This window comes from Hyperolius riggenbachi, chromosome 4 (assembly GCF_040937935.1).
Source record: "Hyperolius riggenbachi isolate aHypRig1 chromosome 4, aHypRig1.pri, whole genome shotgun sequence".
In the NCBI taxonomy this organism is placed as follows: Eukaryota; Metazoa; Chordata; class Amphibia; order Anura; family Hyperoliidae; genus Hyperolius; species Hyperolius riggenbachi.
The window spans coordinates 334,826,027-334,852,073 of record NC_090649.1 but is presented as its reverse complement, the minus strand read 5'-3'; the positions used below and the strand labels follow the sequence as shown (position 1 = coordinate 334,852,073).

Here is a 26,047-nt window from a genome sequence, read left to right as displayed (position 1 = left end):
GATATAGCATTCACAGGGACTAACAATAATCCCTGCAGCCCCCACCATCGTGGGGATCTGTGGTGCAGTGCCGAGCAGCAGAAGCGTAGTGTCAAACTCTGCCTGCTTCCAGCAGAACAACCAGTCCTTACTCTACTTATTTTGTTGTATAACAATAACATGTTCATTGATACTTTTATATATAATGCATTTTTTATAACATATCAACTCCTGAAAATCCTCATTGCAGCTGTCTTCACGTGACACTTAAAACAATTACTTGTGATTACTGTCCAAGATTGCAGGTGTATATAGTGGGAGGGGTTTACCTGTCAGATTGATAGGAAGTATAAGCCACAGCCAATAAAAATTAGGTATGGCTGGATTGCTGAAAACGTTTGCAAATGGCTGAATTCTGAATATTTCTTCTACTGCTTATAAGCTTTATCTGAAATTTTGAATTCTAATATTAACTCTTGGATACTTTCTGAAACTTTCAGGATTTTTAAGGAAATAGTGACTTTTATTTGCATTTTAGAAAAACAAGAAGAGGAGGTAAAAACCGGTCTGCATCACAACCAAAGTTTTCGAAAGGCAGAACCAAAATCTGTGGGCATGAAGCTGCCACATACACAGTCACCATGTATAGAAACTGTGCTGGTACCTCAGAGACCTCCACCAAAAGTGCCTGTCCTCAAACCTGTTCCACTGCAAAGAGCTGTCAAATCAGAACCTGTAAGTCTTCTTATATCCTGGACAGAAATGTGGAACTGTTTATATGTATATATAAATGTGTGTGTATTTGTGTGTGTATATATATATATATATATATATATATATATATATATATATATATATATATATATATATATATATATATATATATATATATATATATATATATATATATGCGACAGAGTTGGTTACGGTATACCCACTGAAATTTTCTTCCATTATCTTTTGGGAGTGATACTGTTCCCCTTTTTGCTCTTGGTGTTTCTATGACAACAGCAGGAAGTGAAAATTATTCTTCCCAACTTGGAAAAGACAGCATTAAAACCCTGATATTCTAGCTGCTCCCCACACATCTACTTTAAAATTGTATGATATTTACACAATTACTCTAGGTGTCAGAGTTTATTTTTACAATACGAACACTCCTAACTATACTGATGGTGACTAGAATTGCAGGGAAATATGTCATAATGACTTCTTAGACCTTGCATTTTCTCTGCCTGTAACGTATTCCACAAATAAAAGTTTCTATGACAACATAGAAGAAAAAAGACACACAGAAATAATATGAATTAAGTTAACCCCTTACTTAACCATTTCAGCCTGCGGGGATTTTTCATCGTATGCATCAGAGCAATTTTCACCTCCCATTCATTCGCTAATAACTTTATCACTACTTATCACAATTTATTGATCTACATCTTATTTTGTCCGCCACTAATTAGGCTTTCTTTGGGTGGTATATTTTGCTAAGAATTATTTTTTTAAAAATGCATTTTAACAGGATTAATGTAACGATTGTGGAATTCTCTCTGTGATCAGCGCACAAGACGCACGCTGACACTGCGGAAATCCTCCACAAGCGTATAATTTGAAGGAACCCAGCAAAAGGTGCAATGCACCTGTAGAGGGAAATTCCTGTCGGCAGGTGGAGCTGTGGAGTGCAGAGGAACAGCTCCTCTGCCCTGCCACAGACGCAAGACAGGAATTGCACGAAGGGAAGAAACGCAGGGCAAGATAGCCCTGAAAGAGAGAGATCAAAGCGACAGAGGGTATGTGTGTTCACCAATCTAGTCGCCACCCTGCGACGATAAACACACAACCAGGAAGATAAAGTGAGAAGGCAATCGCCGGAGATGGCGGTTGCTAACAGCAACACAAGACCGAATAAGCACAGATGAGGAATGTATGTATGTCCACCAATCTAGCCGCCAACCTGCGACGGCGGACACACAACAAAGGAAACAGAGTGAGAACGCAATCGCCTGAGAAGCGATTGCGAATGAGATTGAGCAAAGGGACAGATTGTGTGTGCACCAAACTAGTCGCCAACCCGCAACGGTGCATACACAACAGCAGATATGAAGTAGGAACGCAATCGTGAGAGAGGCGATTGCCAGAGGTGACACAAGGCTACAGCAAGGCAGAGCACGAGAGTAGCAAAGGCACAGCAAATCATACAATGAGAAGATAAGGAAAATAACAAGCGCTAACTAAACGCGAACACCGCACTCATTCGCAACAGTGCACGCGTTTATGCGTGGTCTCCGCGTGTTAAGCACAACAGAGACAAGCATGCCTAACTAACCACCGACAGACAAACATAAAACAGAGGATGCGAGCGCTTGCTTAACGGTTACCTCGCCGAGCCTCCAGCAAGCGTTCGTAGCAGACAAGACAGATACACGAAAACGGGAATAAGTGAGAGATAACAGCAAGAGAGATGGAGATCAGACGGATCCACAGCACTAGCGCTAGGCGAGTGCGATCCAGGCAAGACAGATAGAGGAGATAGCTGGTAGCAACCGCTGCTCCAGCTATACTCCCAGAACAAAGATCAGAACGACTTCCTGTCGACCACCGCTGGGACAGAACAATCGCAACAGACAAACAAAACAGATATGCAATCCTAACTGCACTAGGGAATCTGCCTAGTGCAGTCCCAGGAATTACTCTAAGCTAATCTTCAAACAATGAGCAAGGCTGACACTCCAGGAGTGTTTCACAGGACTAACCCTTATGACCAGCCCAGGTCTGTGATATCACATGGTATTTATAGTACAAACCTCCAGAGGATGTGGCTAGGAAATTTGCATGACAAATGTATGCAAATTGCCCAGCAGCAGCAAGCTGCAAAACTGACAAAAGGTCTCTCTTCCAGAGACCTGCAGAATGCAGACCTGAACAGTGGTCAAAAAACTGCCTGCCTGCACAGACAGCTGAGCGGACCATTACAATTAATAAGAAAAAAATTGAAAAAAATCATTATTTCTCAGTTTTCGGTCATTATAGCTTTAAAACAATCCACGCTACCATAATTAAAACCTATGTATTTTATTTGCCAGTTTGTCTCGGTTATGACACCATTTCAATTTTGTCCCTATCACAATGTATGGCGCCAATATTTTATTTGGAAATAAAGGTGCATTTTTTTCCGTTTTGCGTCCATCACTATTTACAAGCTTATAATTTAAAAAATGTTGGTAGTATACCCCCTTCAAATGCATATTTAAAAAGTTCAGACCCTTAGATAACTATTTATGTCTTTTTTATTTTTTTAATTGTAATTTTTTTTTTCCATTAAAAATTTATTTGGGTAATATTTTGGTGTGGGAAATAAACAGTTAATTATTAATGTTATTATATGTGTAAATTGTAATGTAAAAAATATGTAGATGTAGTTTTACTATTTGGCCACAAGATGGCCACCTTGAATTTTTTTTTTCTCCTTGTTCTTCTCGCTAACCGAAAGCACAAGAATGACGCGGAAGGATGACGCCGGCGATCAGCAAAGCACTGCTACAATGTATCCCTATGGATACATTCACACTGCAGCGGTTTTGATTTCGATTAATTGCAAACGTGGTGCATGCAGCGTTTTGGGGGTGAGGTGAGGTGAAAGTAATGTCCAAGCAGGAGCAGACAGCGTGCGCAGAGAAAAGAGGAGTGGAATGAGAGGATTCCGCTCAGAGGAAGCTCACCAGAGACCAATGTGCTGAATGCCGTGCACCCGCACCCCACCACGTCTCTGTGATCTTGCCGCCGGGAGACTTGGGCACAGGATACAGGTGGTATATGGCTTATCCTGCTGCTGCACAAGTTAAATACTATTCCCCCTCTAGGTCCATGTGGATAGTGGGGAATTATGTAATTCAGCTTCCAGCTATTGCTGGAGTCCAAATTACAGTTTTTTAAAAGTAAATTCAGCTCCATCTTCTGACGGCCCTGAAGTTACTGTGCGCCGCTATAGCTGTAATTCCTATTACGATCTATGGTGGAACCGGCTGCGCCCAAATCTCCTGCGCTGTTATTACAGCGCTCCACCCCACCAACAAAGTTGAAATGTCCCTGCACACCGGAGCAGAATTTATGGCTGGCAAAAGGGAAGAAGGCAAAGGACAAAGAGTGAGTAACGTGGCCACCTCACGCTGGACAGGAAGAGAGCTGCGTTACCAAGGCAACTTAGATCCAACAAGAGGACGCTTTGAGAGCGCTGCTGAAGGGGTGGGAGGCAGTGAGTCTCCTCTCATACACTCTTCTCCCCACTCTGCAGAGGGAAGGAGGGAGCCAGAGGTTATGGAAGAAGGGAGAGTAGGGGGCCACTTTGAGCAGCTAGTAGGCCGCCTTTTACACACTGCCCCACCTGTAGGCATGTGCCTACCTTGCCTATATGTAAATCCAGCTCTGCTTTTATATCCATAAAAGTTTTCCTGGTAGAATAAAACTTCTGAGCCCAGGGGAGAGATATGAAAAGGTCAGTAGTTCTTATATTTTCACTCAGGGACACGTAATAGGTTGCCACTGATTAGAGACAGTAAAACATTCAACCAACTTTGTAAATATTTAAATAAAAAAACAAAAACAAAACATGGGATACTTAGTCATTTTTAGAAGTAGGAGGATAAATGTAATTGTTTATCTCTTCAGTTTATTTTGATCTCGGGTTCACTTGAAAGAGAACCTGAGACTGTTCATTGTGCCTAATTTATACCTACCTGGGGCTTCCTCTCCCCCTCTCCCCCATGAAGACCGATCTCCCTTGCCATCCTCCCAGGCTGCTACATTGTTCCAGGATCCCTCCAGTATCTTCTTCAGTCGTGGTGTTCTGCACATGCGTGGGCCAGCCATGTGTGCCCCCTGTCGGGCACCCGCAGCCAGGAGGGTTCTGCACCTGTGCTGCAGGAGCATGATGGGAGCACGCGCGGCCAGACCGCAGATGCACAGAACACCACAACTGACCCTGACTAAAGAAGATACCGGAGGTGACCACAGGACAATGGCGCGGCCGAGGAGGACAGCGAGGTAACCCATGGTCCTCTTGGGGCTGTAGGAAGCCCCAGGTAAGTATAAATAAGGCACTGTGTACCGCCTCAGGTACATTTTCACTTGCCCCTGAAACAGACACATTTCACTATAAGTATAGAAGTTATAGTTTAGTTTATTTATTATGTTAAAATTAGTCCTGTTTCGTTGCTGAGGAAGAGCAGGACGTCATTTAGAAATGGGTTTTGGGTGGTAGGTGGTATTTTAGTGAATGCTTAAAACTCATAAATGACCTGTGTTAATTTTGTAAGCAATATTATAATTTTAATGGTGGCCATACATGGTACAATTTTTTCATCCAATCTTACCATTTCTATGTAGTATAAGGGTAAATTAAGTGAATGTACTGAAAGGATAATTTAGGCAGTTCCCTCATATTACATAGAAATGGTAAGATTGGATGAAAAAATTGTACCATGTATGGCCACCATAACTGTATTTAATGGATTAACTACAAATATACGTAATATTTTTAGTAATGGCTCAGATTACAGAATAAAAATGAGATATTTTTATTTTGGGCTTCTAGTTTTTGGAAATTTAAAGGGTAAGCACTCTAGAAAAGACTGCATTTTCTTTTGCTCAAGTGAAAGAAAGAGACAATTAAATAATTGTACTACTGATAGATTGCATTGTAAAAAAAATTTAAAATTTGAATGATTGCCATAGTGAAAACAGTATCAAAGGCTAATCAGAGATTCAAAGAGTACGGAGTTAGTGAAAATCTAGAACTGGTTTTAATATTGGTTAAGTCAGTGTTCCCCAACCCTGTCCTTAAGGCCCACCAACAGTGCATGTTTTGTGGAAATCCACAGAGGTAGTTAATCAGCTCTGCTGAGATACTAATTACCTCACCTGTGCATGTTTGTGGTTTCCTGCAAAACATGTACTGTTGGTGGGCCTTGAGGACAGGGTTGGGGAACTCTGGGTTAAGGGACATAAGGTCCAGCTCCAGTAAAATAAATAGTTTTGAATGGTTTGGAAAGACATTAGAACCACTTTTGGCATTTAGTTTTGTCCTATGTCTTCATCAGTGAGAATGTCACTGCTGTGCATGTTGCTGCAATTGAGGAAATCACTTTAATGTGACACTGAAGCGAAAAATAACTTATATTTGATAGAACATTAGTAGCAAAGAAAAGAGTCTTATATTTTTATTTTCAGTTATATAGCTGTTTTTCTATAACATTGCATCATTCTCTAATATTTGTAGTCTACAAATGACACTCTGGGCTATATGTAATTTACCGTTTCTCCTAGGAAATAATTTATCATCTTCTATCTAAAATAATTTCCCAGTACTTTTCAGCTGAAAAAGTACTGAAAAGTAGGTGAAAAAGTACTATCAAAATTATTTTGAGTACTTCCTTGCTTTCTGGTGGCTTAAAATGCATTTTATTTACAATTTTATAAATATCTCCTAGGAGAAAACTCAGGAGAAAAAATTAATTACATATGGGCCTCTGTATTTTAAAAACAGAGCAGAGCCAATGACCCTTTGAACGTCCTGGCAGAAAACCCTTAAAGGGGTTCTGTGGCCCTTTTTCAAAATGCAATTTAAGGCTACTTTCCCACCAAGACGTTGCGTTTTAGGGGACGTTATGGTCGCATAACGTGCCCCTAACGCAACGCATGGTGGTGTTGAAGTTGGACGTCAGATTGAGCTGCGTTATGCAGCTCTCAAAGCACCCGCTCCAGGTTTGTGATAGGAAGTCCGGATCTTTTTAAGGATTCGGATCATTTGAATCGGATCATTGAAAAGATCCGGATCTTTGAACCAAATCATTTGAATCGTTTTACTAGGGAAGCAGACTGGGGTGAAATGACTAGCAGGACAAGACTTTCCCTGCACTGTACATTCTGTATGTTCCTGTTTCTTCCAGACAGACATCCAGTGTGAACCGAATCTTTCATTGTGATGATCCGGATGATTCGACTCACAAAAAAGATCCGGATCAAATGAACGATTCGTTCATGATCCGGACAACACTACAGTCCCACCACAAGTCTCCACAGTGCAGTGAATATTAATTAGCCATGTGGCTGGCTGCGGAGAAGGAGGGGAGACCTCCTCCTCCAACATTACTGAGCATGTGCAAACAGTCTAACGTGGCTTTAGCCCAGTATAACGTACAGCATGCAGCACTTTGTTTAAACGTGCTGCGTTACTATGTAACGCAACATGTGCACTATGAACAGCACATTGATTTTACAGTGCTGTAAGTTAGGCTGCGTTACTGGCTGCTGTAATATGGGACTTTAACGTCTTACTGTGAAACCAGCCTAAATGAAGAGATATGTTCCTTTCATAAGAACAAATCTTTTTTCCCTTGTCTTGTTTAGAAACAGCTGTGCTGTCTCTCTCCTGCTCCTTTCCAATTATTCGTCTAGTTAGAGGAATATCGTGCTGCAGGAAGAGGCAGACAATACAGCAGCTGGTCCTCCATGCTATCTGCCTCTCCCTCCTCCTGCTGCACGTCATCTCTGAGTCATCCCTGACCTTTCTGGGAGCTCCAGCTAGCAGGGGGAAGATCTGCCTTGCTCCAGTGAGGTTGACAGCAGGGAGGAGATCTCACAGCAGGGAGGAGATCTGTCTCCTGTTGCTTCAGCTCAGCTCATCTCTCATGCACAGCAGTACAGGGAGACTGTGTGGATGACCCGCACTTTACATCACAGCCATCTTGCCCAAAGGTTTAAAAGTAAAATTTTATCAAGTTATTTATTGGCAGCGGAGAGAAGCAAAAATAGGAGAAATGAAGAGGGGGAATAACGGGAGAAACCGTAATATGTTTATTTCAATATGATGTAAATTTATCACAGATCTTCTTTAAACAAACAAAACAAACCGTGAGAGAAGGTTGAGATAAGTGCTTCAGAAAATAGCACTAATTTAGTCAGAGAGCTCAGAGAAGCTCTCTTGCATAGATAACAACTAAAGTTGTTTAACTCTTCCTGTACTGGAAACAATATGAGACTCATATCTGTGCTACTATTGTTCTATTTCTTAGCTGTACTACACATACAGCTACAAATCATTATCTCATAAGTTTATTTTCACTTCAGATTCCCTTTTAAGAATGATATTAAGAGGAGATTTTTTCTATTGTGTAAGAATAAACATCAAACATCCCTGACATTTTTCCATTGCGGTCCTTCGTTCTCTGTCTGTGACCACCAGTTTTCATAGTAAAGCTGCAAAGCTCCATGGAAAATAGGGCAAATTCTTTGTAGTACGGACACAAAAAACTATTAGCCCCAAAAGTATCTGATCCCTTTCTGCACTTCCCAGAACTAAAATAATTTCAGTTTCCCATGTACCACACGGTGCGTGCCAGTCCGTTCATTATATTCCATGTTCTTTCCTGTGTGCCCAGGGAGTTCGCCAATCATAGGTTCAAGCTGAGGGGAGAACTTGACTAAGAATTTTGCCCCACCCTTCCCTTTTGTCTGCAAAGTAATTGGCTCATTATCATTTACAGCTGAGTCCTGTTAGCTGGTTTTGTGTATGGTAGATAATGGCAGAGCTGAGATCCATATAAGAAGTCAGATCTATTTATCGTGATACCAAAAATTTTCAGATCCTATTCCAAATTGCAAACAAATGAAGTATAGCAAATTCATTTGTAGGCAGTAATTAACGTTCACATGTACCCAAGTCCTGTGAAGTAATAAAGCAAACCTTTGAGAACATTAAACCGGTTGCAATGTTATGCTCCATGTCTGGGGGTCGAGGGAAAATGAGTTGAACTTACCCGGGGCTTCTAATGGTCCCCCGCAGACATCCTGTACCCGCGCAGCCACTCATCGATGCTCCGGCCCCGCCTCCAGTTCACTTCTGAAATTTCAGTATGGTCTGTGCCTGCGCAGTACGCTCCTGGTGACATCAGCGGGAGCGAGGACACGGCAACGCAGGCGCAGTGGTTTTCAGACTTTAAAGTCTGAAATTCCAGAAGTGAACTGGAGGCGGGGCCGCAGCATCAGTGAGTGGATGTCTGCGGGGGACCGTTAGAAGCCCCGGGTAAGTTCAACTCATTTTCCCTGACCCTAATTTTCTGACCCTAATTTTCCTCTCTCACTAAGCTGTTTTCTTTGGTTTACTGTCACCATCTGTAGTGTTGTGATATTAATGACAGAATTACTGAACACTCTTTTGAAATGCTTGGCTGGCTTAAAATTTAAAATGAGAATGTTTCAGATTTTGAAAATGTTGTCTTTGTGCTGTTTGTAATCACATATAAGGTTGACCTGATTTGTAAATTATTGGTTTCTGTATTTTACATTATACACAAGGTCATAACTTCTTTTAAAATGGGTTATAACTTATATGTGTATATACTTATGAAACCCTTACTACAAGCATTTTCTGAGATTTTTTTTCCATTCTTTTTTTTCCAAAGTTGCTTCCTCCAGAGCAAAAGAAAGAAGAACAGCCAAATGAAAGTAACTTGCCACTAATGCATCCAAATTTGGGTAATCAAAGTGGTGTTTTGGAGGGTTTAATACCACTGAGACCTCCACCCCGCATTCCACAAAAACCTGAAATATCTATGAACTCAGCTAATCTGGAGACACTCCCAAATATTAAAGTTTCACCTGCAGCTGTAAAAAGATCTGAAATCTCAAGGACAAACGATTCTACACATTTTGAGCCTGAAGAGTCTGTGGCCCGTACAAAAACTCAGTCTCTGAAAGAAGCAGAAACTCTTGCACAAAGTACAGGTTCTGTGAATGCACTTGAAGGTAATTTGTCACATAAAGCAGATTCTGCTGTAGATCTCATTACATCAATTCCTGCAGTTGTTTTAGCACTCAAACCAGAGCTGCAGTTGGGTACTACTTGTTCTTCGGACTCTATAAATGACTGTGTGACATTAAAAAAGGACCACAAACTAGAAACGGCAGACTCCAGTGGTGGCGTTACAATGCGCCCCATCCCCAAGCCAAGAACAATACTACCTTCTCATAATGTAAAAACGCAAGAAACTACACAACATAAGGCACTTCCACCCAACGAAGACAATTGCAGATCTGACTGCAGTTCATTAACACCAGTTGTGCCACCACGCCGAAAAAAGTCTGCTCCTGCAGTTTTTAATCTTCAGGTGATTCAAAGTAATTTGGATTTTTTTCAGGTAGATGTTTCTTCAAATACCAATAACAACAACAGTCAGAGTGGAGAATGTTTAGTAGATGTAGATTTGAATTTTCATGAGACTGCCAGTGTACTGGATAATGATAATCACTTAACTCCACTTCCTGAACCACTAGAACCACATAGAAGCTGGTCTTCCAAAGGAGCAGGTATTTGTGATGTGGATGACAAGAGGGTAACTGAGCCTACAAACTTTGCAACTTCCACTGTAAAATGGTTAGTGGGTCATGATGAGGAAAACAGTGAGCATATCTCTGCAAGAAATTCAGAGTCTCTCTGGTAGTAGAAAATGTTTCTATTAATCTATAACGTGGTTAGGTATGACTCTCAGTCTTGTCCAGTGTACAAACTACTGCACTAGAAGTCTTTCTGAGTATAGGTAGGAGTTGAGTACCATATAATCAGTTTATCAGTACCATACTATGTACATCATGTATACAACAGTAGCTATGCATTTTCCGTGTAACCTAATAGTGTCATTTTTCATAGTCTTAACCCAAAGTATGTAGACGTTTACGCTCTAGTCTAAATATTTCCTCTATAAGTATTAAGTCTGAAATCTGAATGTAGGCTAAACAATCATGTTAAGAGATTTGATTGAGCAAGCACCAATAAGCCTAGAAGATATCTCTAGTTTACAGTTATTTTGTATCTTATTTCCACTAAAAGGCTTTGCATGCTTCTGATTCCTTGTAGCATAGCTGATGTAGGAAATGATGTCCAGGCATCGTCTGGTGCAAAATTTTGCTCTTGTAAAGTTTTGTGTAAATCGCAGTAACTTTATTGCATGAAAACAGCCACTATATGTTTTGTGATTGGACAGAATGCTATCTATACCTCAGGGTTCTTTATTGTCTGAGAATGATCATAACTCTAAAATTCCTTTTCTCATTTGACCTGTGTACACAATGTTTACTGCATGTTGTACAAAATCACAAGGGTTCCATAGGCAGCTTATCTTCACATTCTCAGCAGTAAAACAAATGAGAGAATTATTTTTTAAATGTTGCCATTGCAGCTAGGCCATATTTACCACCTTTCACTGTTTGCATTTTAATGTGGCCGTGCTGTCATATGAAACAACCAAAATTGTTGAAGGGTTTAGCTAAAATCTTGCATGCTTAAAGAAAAGTCTCCACACTGCTACATGCAGAGAACTACAGTTTGAAGTTTTCATATATTTAGCTGTAGCCAGCAAACCATTTGTCTCATAGAAATGCATCAGGGACATACTTCTTTTTCTACTTGATGATGGCATGAAGGTAGCCATGCAATGTTTTTATTTTTTTTATTTAAGATCTTTAAAATTCACAACATTTTCCTGATTGATTGAATTGTTTGAAACATGAAAGCAATACACGAAACTCTATCCAATTTTTTTCTAAAAATCTATAAGAATTTTCTACCACGTGCTATAGATTAAAAAAAAAAAGTATTTTTTATCAAAAAATGACATTTGCTTTTTCTATACCTTCGATAGATTTTATAAAAATGCTGGTAAAGCAAGCATTTTGGCTGAACCAAGTATGACCACCTTAAAGCAAACCTGTACCGAAAATAAACCGATGAGATAAACAAATGTATCTAACATCCTATTCTTAAAGCGGACCTGAACTCAGAAATTCCTCTCTGCTCTAAAAGATAAGCAACAGCATGAATAACCTTTAATGAAAAACATTTCAACTGATACAAAACCTGTAATAAATCTGCAATGTTTCTACTTCCTGCTTACATGGAAGCAGACATATTGTTAACATCCTGTGCTTTCAAATGAGCTTATCTGCCGTGGCAGTCAGGTGACACAGGGGAGAGATCAAATTACAATTTGTGATTAGACACAAATGAAGGGGAATTAGACAGGCTAAACTCTCTAAATACATACAGAGTGCATTTCTCTCTGTTTTCCTTCTGTCTTGTGCTAGAGTTCAAATCCACTTATAAAACTGTTTTCTTTTTAAGTTAAAAAAGTAGCTATAATTGTTCATAGTCTCCCCTGAAAGACACAGTCTTTCACACTGTCTGATACAGTTCAGGGCTAAAATCTATTAATTATTGACCTTTTTTTAATCTATTCCATGCATTCCGAAGCTGTTCTCTTCCAGGCAAAAGTTTTATGGTTGTAATTACTCATCAGTGAGGTTTACTATAGTCCAACTAGAGAAAAACTCTTGCTTGTATACCTGAATGCTTAATGCTGGGAATACATGTTATGTTTTTCGCGTTTGATTCTCCGTGCGATCTATTAGCCATTTGATTATCTGCTCGATTCTCTTAGCTTCGTTTTTCTTATCTTTTTTTCCATTCACTTCTATGAGAAATCGAGCAGAACAAAATCAAGCAGAGAATCGCACATGTCGGAATTTTATCATCGAAGGCATCTATCGTAACGATTCTTCGTGAAAAACGTAACATGTATTCCCATCTTAACTCCGTCAGGGAGAAAAAGAAAATGAACATAGCCTAGTTATAAGCAGGAATGACACTGTACATACACATGAACTCACATCATGTAAGTTCAGGTACCCTTTAAGAATGCTAGAATGATTGATAAAGGCAATGCAAACAGGTTTTAAAAACTTTTATTACGAAAGGTAAATGCTTTACTGGAAATTCGACATACCAAGATATTAGTTTTATTAGAGGAAATGTCAGTGTGTTTTCAGTGAAAATGCATTTGTGTTATTAATGCATTATCTACTTTAAGTTATAGCTGATGTAATTTTCACAAGTTCAGAGTTTTGTGATGCATATTTTTGTGATTGAATTGGTAAATAAAATTGCATATTCTTCCATTAGTGACTATATTTAAAGGGACTCCGAGCAGTGCAGAAACTATGGAAAGATGCATATCATTTTAAAGCTCTCTTTCTCCTCTTTCCAATGATATATAAATCACCGCCCTACGCCTTTTAGTTTTCGCTATTTTCGTGATTGAAATTGCCGCGGCCACGATTTCAATCGCGAAAATAAAGAAAACTAAAAGGCGTAGAGCGACGATTTAGGTGTCGCCAGAAAGAGGAGAAAGAGAGCTTTAAAATGATATCCATCTTTCCATAGTTACTTGTATTACACAGGACGACACTTTCCCCAGTGTCAGCAGCTCCATTCAGCAGAAAAAGTCGGCCTGTGTAATACAATGTAACTATGGAAAGATGGATATCATTTTAAAGCTCTCTTTCTCCTCTTTCTGGTGACACCTAAATCGTTGCCCTACGCCTTTTAGTTTTCTTTATTTTCGCGATTGAAATCGCGGCCGCAGCAATTTTAATCGCAAAAATAGCGAAAACTAAAAGGCGTAGGGCAGCGGTTTATATATCATAGGAAAGAGGAGAAAGAGAGCTTTAAAATGATATGCATCTTTCCATAGTTTCTGCACTGCTCGGAGTCCCTTTAAAGCTACCCTGCTGCTCACAGAGTTGATTATTGTAAATCAGTCTGAACAGCCTCATAAAGTTGTAGCAGTAAGAGTAGTAAACAATTATATATGTGCAACATCACCAAGCATATATGGGTGCCCCAAGTACAAAAAAAAAATTGCATACTATTCATAGAAAATGGTTTTATAACATGGATTCATTGATGCGGTAACGGCGAGCAATATCACGATGAACACAACGAAACCCCTGGTGCTGTTACCGCAATGTATAAATATTTATGTAATGTGTACATTTATACATTACCTGTCCCGTGTTCTGGTGTCCGCCGTCTTCCGAATCCTCGCTCTTCTGTTAGCCCCATACACGCTATGGAAGAGCCTCCCCTTAAAGGATACCTTAGCACAACATATAATAAAAAAGGGGCATATTTAGTGGGCCCTCCTCATGTCCACCGCCCCCCCCCCCCCCCTCCCGTTCTCCTCCATCCCCCTCCATCAGAATACTACTAACCTGAGAGAGTCTAAGCGCATTGAGTTCTATGGGAGAAAAGCGCTATAGAAATGTTATTGTTATATTATCTTTGGGTGAAACTTACAGGAAGAGGTCCATCAAGGGTTTTGAGTATCCAGGGTAAGACAGTCAAACTGTGTTCTTTTCTACTCTTCCTTTGTTTCCTACTGTCCCTCTAATCTCCATTCTCTGTCAGCTGTATCTGCCTCTTTTGTGTTTGTTTCTATTTTCTTCTGCCTGAATACCCTGCCATCGCCCCAATGTTCCTCCTCTTGAGCCTGTCTGCTTCCCTTTTCTTTCAGCTCTTCCTCTGCTCCTTACTCCCATTGAGGTTTGCTAGTGTGATATAATGCTATATAAGGGACTCTGAACTACAGGTCACCCCCATATGACAGTAATCCTTTAAATACCTTATGTTCTATGCAACAAACCTCTGCCTTACAGCAGCAACCAACTGGAATTGAATTGAGCAAACTTCATGGCCCCAGGAGGTGATGTTAATGAAACAGCCAGCTCTGCTCAATTCATTTTTGGTTGAATGTGTTTGATCACAGTTGAGGGATTGTTATATAACATTTGTCCTCACCACTCGATATGATTAGGAAGTTCACTAAGGGTCCCATATAATCTGTCAGCCCTGTTTCTATGGGCATGCGAAGCGTGCAATCGCCCAGGGCGCCAGATTCAGAGGCAGGAGGGGGGCACAGCGACGGAGGAAGTGGGCATAGCTAGTTGAGGGTGCACGGGATCGGCAGAAGAAAGGTTAGTTATAACTAGCTATGCCCGCTCCCTCCGCCGCTGCGAGGCACCTACCTATCTAACCTTTACGGCGGACACCTACCTATCTAACCTATACTGCAGACACCTACCTATCTAACCTATACTGCAGGCACCTACCTATCTAACCTATACTGCAGGCACCTACCTACCTAACCTTTACGGCAGACACCTACCTACCTAACCTGTACTGCAGGCACCTACCTATCTAACCTTTACGGCGGACACCTACCTATCTAACCTATACTGCAGGCACCTACCTATCTAACCTATACTGCAGGCACCTACCTACCTAACCTTTACGGTGGACACCTACCTATCTAACCTATACTGCAGGCACCTATCTAACCTATACTGGTGGCAACTATATGTGCTACCCTATACTGGAGGCACCTACGTAGCTAACCTATACTGCGGGCACCTATACCTGGCTCCACAGGGGGGATTTTTTACACCCTCACCCTGGGTGCAATTTAGCCTAGAAACTGCTCTGTAATCTGTCATTGGGTATCCCCTGAATATGTCAGCTTCTGTATTGCTTGCCTTAGGTACATCACTTCTTAAAGGAAACCTCAAGTGAAAAAGTTGCCCATTTACTTAACTGGGACTTTTTCCAGTACCCTGAAGTCCTCCTGCTCCCTCGCCATGACTCCGCACTCAGCCATTTTTCAGCTGTCCCCTTCCATTATTTAGCCAATTGACGAGTCGGACGCTCACTGCACATGCGCGGCGCCAGCCACGCGCATCCTCTATCACACACCCACTGCCGGGAGCATTCTGTGCATGTGCAGTAGCAATTTTTGCTTACTGCCTAAGTGCAGGATGCTCCCGACAACGGGAGTGCGTTGAAGGAGGCGTGCAGCACGGGTCAATGCATCCAGCATTGGAGAGGGACACCAGAGAAATGGCTGAGTAAGGGAAGATGGCAAGGGACCAGGAAGACTTCAAGTAGCTGGAAGAAAGACCCAGGTAAGTAAATGGGCTTTTTTTAGACTTTAACCTCTTGAGGACTGCAGTGTTAAAACCCCCTAAAGACCAGGCCAATTTTCACAAAATGGGCCACTGCAGCTTTAAGGCCAAGCTGCAGGGCCGCACAACACAGCACACAAGTGATTCTCCCCCCCCCCCCCCCTCTCCTCACCAACAGAGCTTCTTGTTGGTGGGGTCTGATCCCCACACAGTGTTTATTTATTTTTATAAATATTTGTTATTTTTTATATTTATAAATATTGCCATTTTTGCTTTATTTTAAAAAAAAATTTACTAACCCCCCCCCCCCCCCCCCCCCAAGCAGCCAATCCTGGCGATCGGCTGACATAGGCTTCTGCCTATGAGAGCCGATCGCTCTCTTTTCCCCCAGGGGGACAGCCGTGTCACACGGCTGTCCCCAGTACAGCGCTGATGCAGACCGCAGCGCTGTACATGTAAATAGACGGCATCTCTGACCCCCGAACTGCTGCCCCAGGACTTTACGCCGATCGGCGTTAGGCGGTCCTGGGGCTGCCGTCGCGGCCACGCCCATCGGCGCGACGCGGTCGGAAAGCAGTTGCAGGGATGTATAGGGGCATGTAAACGAAATGTAAGTTTTATTGTGAAATTTATTTGCACACTTCACTGCTGTCCAGATTGTCTTTGGATTGGATAGTCCCAGCTGAGTACAATGTGGAAGCAGTGCTCTGTGAAAATGGAAATAAGGTAATTCATTTATTAACTTTTATTAGTTACACTGTGACATTACCTACTAAAATTACTCAGTATTTTTGCATAACAAGATTTCTCATTATGTGATGAATAATTTCCGATAACGTAAGATGATAACCTCAATATTAAGTTAACAAAATCCTAAGTTTTAAGCTGCCACAACTTCAGTCCATAAACGCTGTTAAAGAAGAAGGCTAAAAACAAGGAAGAAGGTATTCTCATGGCACTTTAAGAACACATTTGAATCCTGTTCTGTAGCTTACATTTTCATAACTATACTGTCGTAAATAAGAAATCCCACTTATGGACCAATGGATGTATGACACATACCAAACAGTTGTCAGACTTTTGTGAGTAAGTGAGAGTTTTTAAGATATAATGTTGAAACACCATGAACTGTAGAAGACCAGAGCTGTGGACCACCACCAGTGATAATCAAAATAAAGTGGCGGTGGATATGCCACACTATAGAAGTAGAGTAGGAAAGTTTCAAGATGGAATCCAAACAGACAATGACAAGAGACAGACACTAAATAACTTGCAGTAGAACTACTGAAGAAGCATGTTGACTGCAAAAGAAGTCGATGGACTGGCAGCAAATAAGTGTCCACAGAAGAATTCCCAGAGGAGCAAATTATTACACGGACCACAAAAGTAGGGTTTAGGCCCTGCACTATACTTGTAGATTAATTATTTTTCATATTGTATCTTTGAGGTCTTCCATGCTCATGTGACACCCTTACTAACTCATCAGTTTATGTATGGAAGTGTAGCAGATTTCAAGTGTCCTGGCAGCACACACACAAAAGGAATCATGTTCAAGCAAGGTAATATGTATGGGAAATTAGGTATTCTTCAATGTTACAAAACCCTGTTCTAGAACGAAGGCAAAATATTTTTAAGTTGACTTGACACTTCCAACCTGTTTACAGTTATTTTCTCTGAAGTACATAGCTATACAAAACAGATGTAATTTTGACAAAATGATGGGCATGAGGCTTTTGTTTTTTGCCAGATTTAAATGTACATGCTGCCAATTAAACGTTATGATTTTTATAACCTGTAGATGCAAACCACTGAATAAAGCACACATTGTTGACATTTAATCTGTTTATAATTCCTTGTAACAAAATATAGAAAAAAATGGTTCATAGGTCCAACAGAGTACTGAAGATACGTGAATTAAAGCCACGATTTTCTATAATTTACTTCTCAGTTAATAACTGCGGGAATACATTTCCCAACTTCAATTTATTACTGCTTGTCCTAAACAAATTTAGGTGTAACTATTAGCTAAAATTGTTAACAAAATGCATGTGAAGAGAAATCCTTACACTTAATTTATTACTTAGTAGAACATTAATCACATATACATGTCTATTATTCCATAGTTTTGAAACAGGATTGAAGTCTGAAGAATGCTGCACAGCCCAAAGCTTACTCTTATTTTTTTTAAGTTAGCCAATAAATGGTATCATCCTGATTCACAACTTCTTGCATTTACTGATGGCTAACACTGTACAATTCTCTACTGCTACTACTAACCAATCCCAATATGATTAGCCAATCCCAGGAAAAAATCTACACAAGTGGTAAATCCGAAAGAAATGCGTTTACGACAAACACACACACTCAAGCAATGGCGGGGGGAGTCATGGGGGCTATTTTTATGCACCTGATCCACAGTGAAAATGCTATTCTCAAAATATGTCTCTGTACAAATTAACAAGCTGACACATCATTGCATTCCAGCGGTTCTGGAGGTGTGTTTAGCTTCTAAGGGTACAATGGTTAATTTGCATATATTCAGCAGTGATGCACTGGGAGACATCTCAAGCTCACTCCAACCTGAATTATCGCAAATTCTTTCTGTTTTAAGAAAGCAAACTTTTGTTTTTCTTAACATCTTAGGAAGGGGGCTTTTAGGACCATTGTAGTCCCTTACACACTCCAATGAGTTCTGGGTCACCATGAGCTTGCTGGTTAGTCTGTACCTCTCAAAATTTTTGAAATGCTATCTTGTTTCCTATTGAAAGGTAATGTATTAAAGGAGAATTCCAAGTAAAATAATTTACCAAGGTATATTACTTTTTTTCAGTTATTTTTACGAACCATTTTTTTTTTTATAATTTGCTTTGACAAATTGCTCGAAGCAGCCATTTTAATATGGTAGTATACCTTTACTTAATGTGAACCTGAGGGGAACCTTGGGTCAAAAATCAAATACAGTTGATTCCCTTTATAGTAAACTCCAAAGGACTGGGCAAAGTAGTTTACTATATCAGAAATGTTAATACTCAAGCACATAAAGTATACTATTATGAGGCCTTGCAGATATCCCATCTTCCTTCTGTACCTATGTCCCAATCTGACTCCACACTCTTCACCTATAGCTAAGGCTCCGCAATTCAGCAAACTGCAGCCTTAACAGTTTGCTGCACGGCCATACAACTTAGCACACAAATCAATCTTGCCTCCTTTTCTTGTCACCAACAAAGCTTGCTGTTGGTGGCATCTGATTGCTGCCGCAATGTGTGTGTGTGTGTGTGGGTTTTTTTTTAATTAATTTTTTTTTTTATTTTTTATTTTTTTCTTCCCACCCTCTCTCCCCCCGAGAGCCAATCAGTGTGATCGGCTCTCATAGGCATCAGCCTATGAGAGCGATCACTTTGTGAGCCACTAGAGAGGACAGCACAGTGACAGATCTGTCCCCCATACAGCGCTGCAGGAGACTGCAGTGCTGTACATACAATAGTGGCTTTTTCCCCCTCTTTTAGGGCCCTTTCACACTAGAGCGTTTTGCCCTGATTTCGGCAAAACGCTCAAATGCTAGCGCTTTTTAAAAGCGCTAGTGAAATAAAACCCTATGGGCCCGTTCTTACTTGGGCGATTTGCGCTAATCACCGCAAATCGCCCAAAAACGTGAAACGCGTCGCCTGCACCATTTTTAGGCGATTTCCCGGCGATCGCGTTTCAGTGCTATAGAAGCGCTAAACGTGATTGCAGAAAAATCGCCGCAGTGTTCAGTGATTTGTCCGCGTGAAATCGTGGAAACATCACTTCTGCAAAACGCTGGCCAAAATTGCCTGTGTTTTGAAAACGTACTTGTGAATGGGCCCTTACAGCCTGTCAGCTGCGGTCACGGCTGGCAGGCAAAACACGGACCGAAGCGTCAGGGAACGATCATGCATGCTCGTTAGCGTTTCCCGCTAATCTCCGCCCCCAGGACTCTCCGCCGTTGGTCGCAGAGTGGTTAATACAGTAAATAATTGGGAGTGTTTTTTTCTTTTCAATGCTTCAGCAAGTGAGTGCAGACAGTGTCCAAGCTAGATCAAAATGCACAGTGCTCAATGCGCAGGGATTTGCATGTAATAATCATGTAATAGCTTGCACAGAAAGCATAGATCTCACCACTTAATGCAGGTACAGTACTTATAGTGTGCTTGTCTGTCCACATCTCTATGCAGCCTGGATTATACTGTAGCATTGCTGTCATGCACAAGCAAGTCACAGATGACAGGCAATTCCCTCACTAATCAGGCAACAGCTTACACAGGAAGCTTAGGTCTTACTAGCTGGTGCTTTTGAGGTAATCCACGCAGGACAGAGTAGCATGCAGATAACAAGCAGGCTACAAATGGCTGCTAGCCCGTCCATGGCTTATCGGTGCTCGTGCTTGAAGATGAGTATAGTTGCAAGCTTGGAATTTCTTCCAAGATTTCTTTGGTGGGTATGCGCTTGGCAACGATAGACCCGGAGGATGGCGTGGGAAACCTCTGGAAGATCCAGAGGTTTCCCTCTTCTTATGTAAGTATTTAATTTATGACCCAATATTCGCCTGGGGTTTTAGTATTTTGAAAATAACAAGACCCTGATCATTAATGCAATATACTTGTATTATTTATGTTACTCAGTTTTTAACATTTCCTGGACACAAGCAGTTAAAATGTATGCCCTGTTTGAAACCTCTCATCCCTGCCATGGCATAAATTTCAATCTCCCATCCCTGAGCACTTACGCGGCTCCGTCTAAGGACAGCTGAGTTCAATGCACAGCCCTGTTTCTAGGGACGTGCGGGACGTGTGGCCGCCCTGAGTGCTGAGGGAGGGGGGAGCCGGGGCGACCCTGAGTGCTGAGGGAGGGGGGAGCCGGGGCCGCCCTCCTTGCTAGCTCCTTTCCAGCAGAGAATCCTTGTATAGAGCAACTCACCCCCCTGCTGTTCCAATCGCCGATCACTTGCCGCTGATCTGCTCTGCATAGCCGCTGATACACGCTGATTAGCAGGAAGTAGAGCGTGTATCAGCGGCTATGCAGAGGAGACCAGTGGTGAGTGATCAGCGATTAGAACGGCAGGGAGGTGAGTTGCTCTACACAAGGCTTCCCGCTGCACCAATTCTGCAGCGGAGGGGAGAGCACGGCAGGCTGCCCCAGGGAGAGGAAGGGAGGGAGAAGTCGGGCTGCCCACCCCGCAGCTGACTCCCCCCTCCATTATGAGGGGGCACCTACCTATCTAACCTATATTGCGGGCACCTAACTATCTAACCTATACTGGGGGCAACTATACTGCCTACCTAAATTAGAGGCACCCATCTAGCTAACCTATACTGAGGGCACCTACCTATCTTACCTATACTGGGGGCAACTATACTAGAGGCGCACCTATCTGGCTAACCTATACTGGGGGCAATTATACTGGCTTCCTATACCACGGCACCTATGCATGGCTACCTATACTGGGGGACCTATAGCTGGCTACCAAATAGGTGCAACTAGACCTGGCTAACTATACTGCAGGCACCTATACCTGGCTCCACGGGCGGGGTCACAATTTTTACACCCTTGCCCTGGGTGCAATTTAGCCTAGAAACTGCCCTGTCAATGCGCCAGCTATGTAATTGGCTCCTGACCCATGTGATCATTGTAAGCCAATCACAGTGATCACAATGAAAACTGAAAAAAGGCTCTAGTCCTTAAGGTACCAGAAACTGTGGTTCAAGAAAAGATTAAGATACGGGTATGTCAGCTCAATACGTATAGTATAAGCTATTACACTGTGTTATACTAATGGTTAAAAAAAAGCTGTAGATTGTGTTGATCCCAACTTGAACAATATGCTTTGAAGCTGTTCCTGCTGCATCTATAGGGTTAACTTGGAGGGTCAATACACAATGTATGTACTCCTCGATCAGAAGGTTTTGGGTGCCTATTGTTGCCCTGTATGTGTGCATGTTCAATTAGAAGCTGAGGTCACAGAGCTAAATGAGTAGCTTGGAACACTGAGAAGCATTGACAACATGGAAAAGAGCTTGGATCTCAAGGTTCAGACAATGATTGGAACCAATGAGGATGCATAGGGTGGAGTGCAGTAGAAGCGAGGGGAGGTTGCTACTAGTTGTGCCACAGTTAGAACAGTTAGAGGCAAAAGTACTAGGTAGATGAGTCCTAAGTTGTCTCTAACTCATAAATATGTCTATGCAAATATAAAGAGGAGAAAGCACATGCACAAAATGCAGCAGGGGTGGATACTGCCACACTGGGCTTACCTGCAGCGTGCTCCAATGGTAGACCACAATTTCAATCAGAAGAGAAGAAGGAGATGGGCACAGCTGCTAAAATACCCTTTATTGTGGCTGGATTGACACAAAAAAGCTTACAGCAGTGGGGGGAAGGACAAGTCTGACAGCTGTTTCACAGGGACTAGCCCTGCTTCATCAGAGACCGTCTCTGATGAAGCAGGGCTAGTCCCTGCGAAACAGCTGTCGAATTGTCCTTCCCCCCCCACTGCTGTAAGCTTTTTTGTGTCAACCCAGCCACAATAAAGGGTATTTTAGCAGCTGTGCCTATCTCGTCCTTCTCTTCTGATTGAAATCATAAATATGTCTGTCTGCGCAATATTAGGGATGATGATTCTGGATTAGTGATGTTGCTGCAGGCTGTGCCCTTAGCAAGCAAGGGATAGACTGCTGAAGCAAGGATGGGAATAGGAGTGCAACTAAGGCTAGATAGATGCTGGTGGTAGGAGATTCTATTTTTTGGTGCACAGATAGGGCAATCTGTCAAAGAAACTCAAGAGTCTTGTTTCAAAAGCAGTAACAGAGGGCGCATTGGAGAGGACTCTAGCTAATAAACTTTTACAGCAATACCCCAGGAGCCCTGTGTGGTATGCCATCCCTAAAATTCACAAATCTACAAATAAACCCCCTGGCGGGCCTATTGTTTCTGCTATAGGTTCCTTGACTGAATCATTGTCTCAATTCTTGGACTTTAAATTGAGGCCATTGCTCAGATCCATACCTGCGTATGTTGGGGACACAGTTGAAGTTTTGAACATTCTAAACTCGTTTGAGTGGCAGCCTTCCTTTCATTTGGCCACTATAGATGTTGCCTCTTTGTACAGCAGAATTTTTCATATGGATGGGCTTCAGGCCGTAGCTAATTTTTTTTGCCAGCTTTGCAATACCCTGATCAGGAGCAGCGATTTCTGTTGGTGGATCTGGGGTTTGTCCTCACCAGGAATGCGTTCCTGTTTGACCACCAGTGGTACCGTCAGGAGGTCGGCACGGCAATGGGGAGCCCGATGGCCCCCACCTATGCCGGCCTCTTCATGGGCCACTGGAAGGCCAACCACGCGTTCCTGGGGAGGATCAAACTCTGGATTCATTTTATAGACGACGTTTTATTAATTTGGGATGGAGATCTAGAGTCCTTTGAAGAATTCATGGTGGTAATTAATGACAATGATGTGAACATGGCCTTTACTCATACTTGGGGAGAAGAGACTGTTGAACTTTTGGATCTCAATATTGATGTTAGCAGGGGATCCTTGATCACTAATACCTTTAGAAAACCCACGGCGGTAAATTAAATTTCACATGCCTCTAACTATCATCCCCCTACTACAGTAAGGTCACTCCCTTTTAGTCAGTTTCTCCATCTGAGGAGAAATGCGACTACTGTGGAGGACTTTGTAGAGCAATCTGAGCAACTCAGGGATAGGCTCTTAGCTAGGGGGTACAAAGAAGAGGTTATCCTAGAGGCCTATCAAAAAGCTACTAATAAAAATAAAAAATCTTTATTGACCCCTAAAGTCAAAAGACAACAGGACAGATTCTTTATGCATTTTACGTACTCCCTGATGTTTGATAGAATCAAAAAATCGATCAAAAATAACTGGTAGATTCTGTAGGACGATAGGTTGTTGGAAGAAAAATGTCGACAGACCCCGTGCATTTCCTATAAAAAGGTGCACTACCTAAAGGACCAGTTATCCCACAGTGAGTTTATAAGTTGTCACACTCAGAACTGGCTTGGCAGAAACAGACCGGTTGGAAACTACAGATGTAACTCCTGCTCCTGTTGTAATTTCCTGGTAACTGGTAGGCAATTTATTAGATTTGGCAAAACGGTGAGATTTAGACAGTTCATTTAACTGTAAGACCAAGGGAATAGTATATGCTTTAATATGTCCCTCTCAATTAATCTATGTAGAAATGTCTACCCGTATGATGCAGGACAGGTATCAAGAACACTGCAGATCCTTGGGTAACCCTCGTGCTAAGGATTGCCCTAGGGTCATGGAACATATGAATACTGTACGATAAGCAGATTCCACACAATTAAGATTTTTTTTGGGTTGGAAGTAGTGACTAAAGATAGTGGTGGGGGGGGGGGGGTTATTGGGTAAAAAAATTGCAACATAGGGAAAGCTTTTGGATTTCTTTCTTTGAGGCAGTAGGCCCTATGGGACTCAATGAATGTAATTATCTGTCGTATGTTTCTGTAAGCATTGATGTTGCTTTCTATTCTATTTAATGATGTTTTTATATTTGCTTATATTAATTTTCCTCTTTTTTTATCACCGTCTTTTTTTTATTTTAGTGAGAACTTTGAGTGTGGGAGGCCATCTGCAGTGCAACTTGGATGTCAGAACAGCCCTAGAGGTTCGATTGCTGTTTTGCTGTTGCTAGGGACGCGCTTAGCACGGCTATAGATGTGTGGGAAGGGGGGGTGCCTTTTGCCCCGTGGTCCATGCACTCTGGGCCGTGATAGGCTATTTGCTCTCTTTTAGCTGTGAGGTCTCCTTGGATACAGGTGGGTGAAGTTGTCCTGGCAAGCTGTCCTACCGCATTTACTGTTTTTTCACGCTCGCACGCTCGTACTTTCTATGTTTCCATTGGCCGAGCCTAATCTATGATGACTTCCGGTTTCTGGTTCCGGCTCCTGGAGCGCAGGCAGCATTCAGGAAGTGCCGGCTTGGCGTTTCAGGCTGCATTGCGATGGCGTCCTCCTCCATGTTGTGAGTACACTATTTAAGGGGTGATTATGGGGGGGCTCATTTTTCCTGATGAAGCACTCCTGAGCAGAGTGCGAAACAGCTGTCGACACCTTTACATGCTTGTCCCTCTCTCTCCTAGTGGACTGATGCTGTAGCATTGTTTGCAACTTTTTATCAATTTTCAATAAAAGGCATTTTTAACTGGATGTGCTCAGCCACTCTTGTTTAGATTGACTGGCAATCAGTCAAAGGAACCATGAGTGCTATACAGTGTGTTGTCTCCGTAGTGCTTGGTGTCAGGAACCGGCCCACGGCACGCCTGCGTATACAGTTCCCGACAGCGGGTTTGACCAGACTGAGAGGGGAAGCAGCCTTAGTCAAGCTAAAACAAGGCTGGGACCCCTCAGAACACCTCTCACTGCCACCACTAGCGGTTCGCTAGACACTTCCACTCTGCTGTCGAGTCCTCAGCGCGCACTCCACGTTTTCGTATTTGGGTCAGCTTTGCGCTTAGGCCGAATACGAGAACGCCACGCACCCACACACACAGTACAGTTGTACAGTAACACAGCACAATCAGACACTGACTTGTAATGCGAGTTACACTGTCGTGCAGCAAAACCACTAACAGTCGTTCCGAACGATACTGTTAGCTACTCGCACTGGCGTTTCGTACGTTGGGTCAGCTGCGCGCTTTAGGCCAACGTATGACAAACGCCCCCACACACACAATGCAATTACAATTTCATATGGTAGTGTTGCTCAAACATACAACTAGGCACGGACTTATACACAGCTACACTGCAGTCTCCTTTAGGCTATGAGTGTTAGTTTAGTACGGCAGAAGTCAAGCTTATTAAATAATAATTTAATATTCCAGAAAAACATAGAACAATGCAGAACTTAATATATACAAAAGATTACAAAAAACAAAGTAAAAATAGTTACAAGATAAAATTTACAAAGATAACACACATGGATATTTGCGTAAAAATAAACGGGGGGAAAAAGAACGTTACCAGCTTAGGTTAGAACATTGTTTGACGGGAGGACACCGTTTCGACCAGGAGTCGCGATCATCCCTAGCTATTCGCTACCTCCGAGAGAAGATTCTTATTAGGTATCTGCCTCTGCCTTTTATACTCTGAGCTACGCCTGGAGGCTGCAACTTCCTTGGGGAGGGGAGGAACTAGGTTTTAATTAAATCTCAGACATAAT

The 26,047-nt window shown here is 42.0% G+C and overlaps 1 protein-coding gene across 6 annotated transcripts in view; it reads left to right on the top strand.

Moving 5' to 3' along the window:
• Positions 1-24,661, top strand: part of SYNJ2 (synaptojanin 2) — a 289,087-nt gene extending 264,426 nt beyond the window's left edge. For 2 of the 6 annotated variants that reach the window (XM_068231849.1, XM_068231854.1), the window contains 2 exons: positions 518-714; positions 9,435-12,998. In XM_068231849.1, coding sequence (XP_068087950.1) covers positions 518-714; positions 9,435-10,472 — 1,235 coding nt within the window. In that variant the 3' untranslated portion in view covers positions 10,473-12,998. Of the gene's footprint in view, positions 1-517; positions 715-9,434; positions 12,999-17,945; positions 18,021-24,432 lie in introns of those variants that run through there. The other 4 variants (XM_068231852.1, XM_068231851.1, XM_068231850.1 and 1 more) reach the window with 4 other exon arrangements.
• Positions 24,662-26,047: the final 1,386 nt, after the last annotated feature.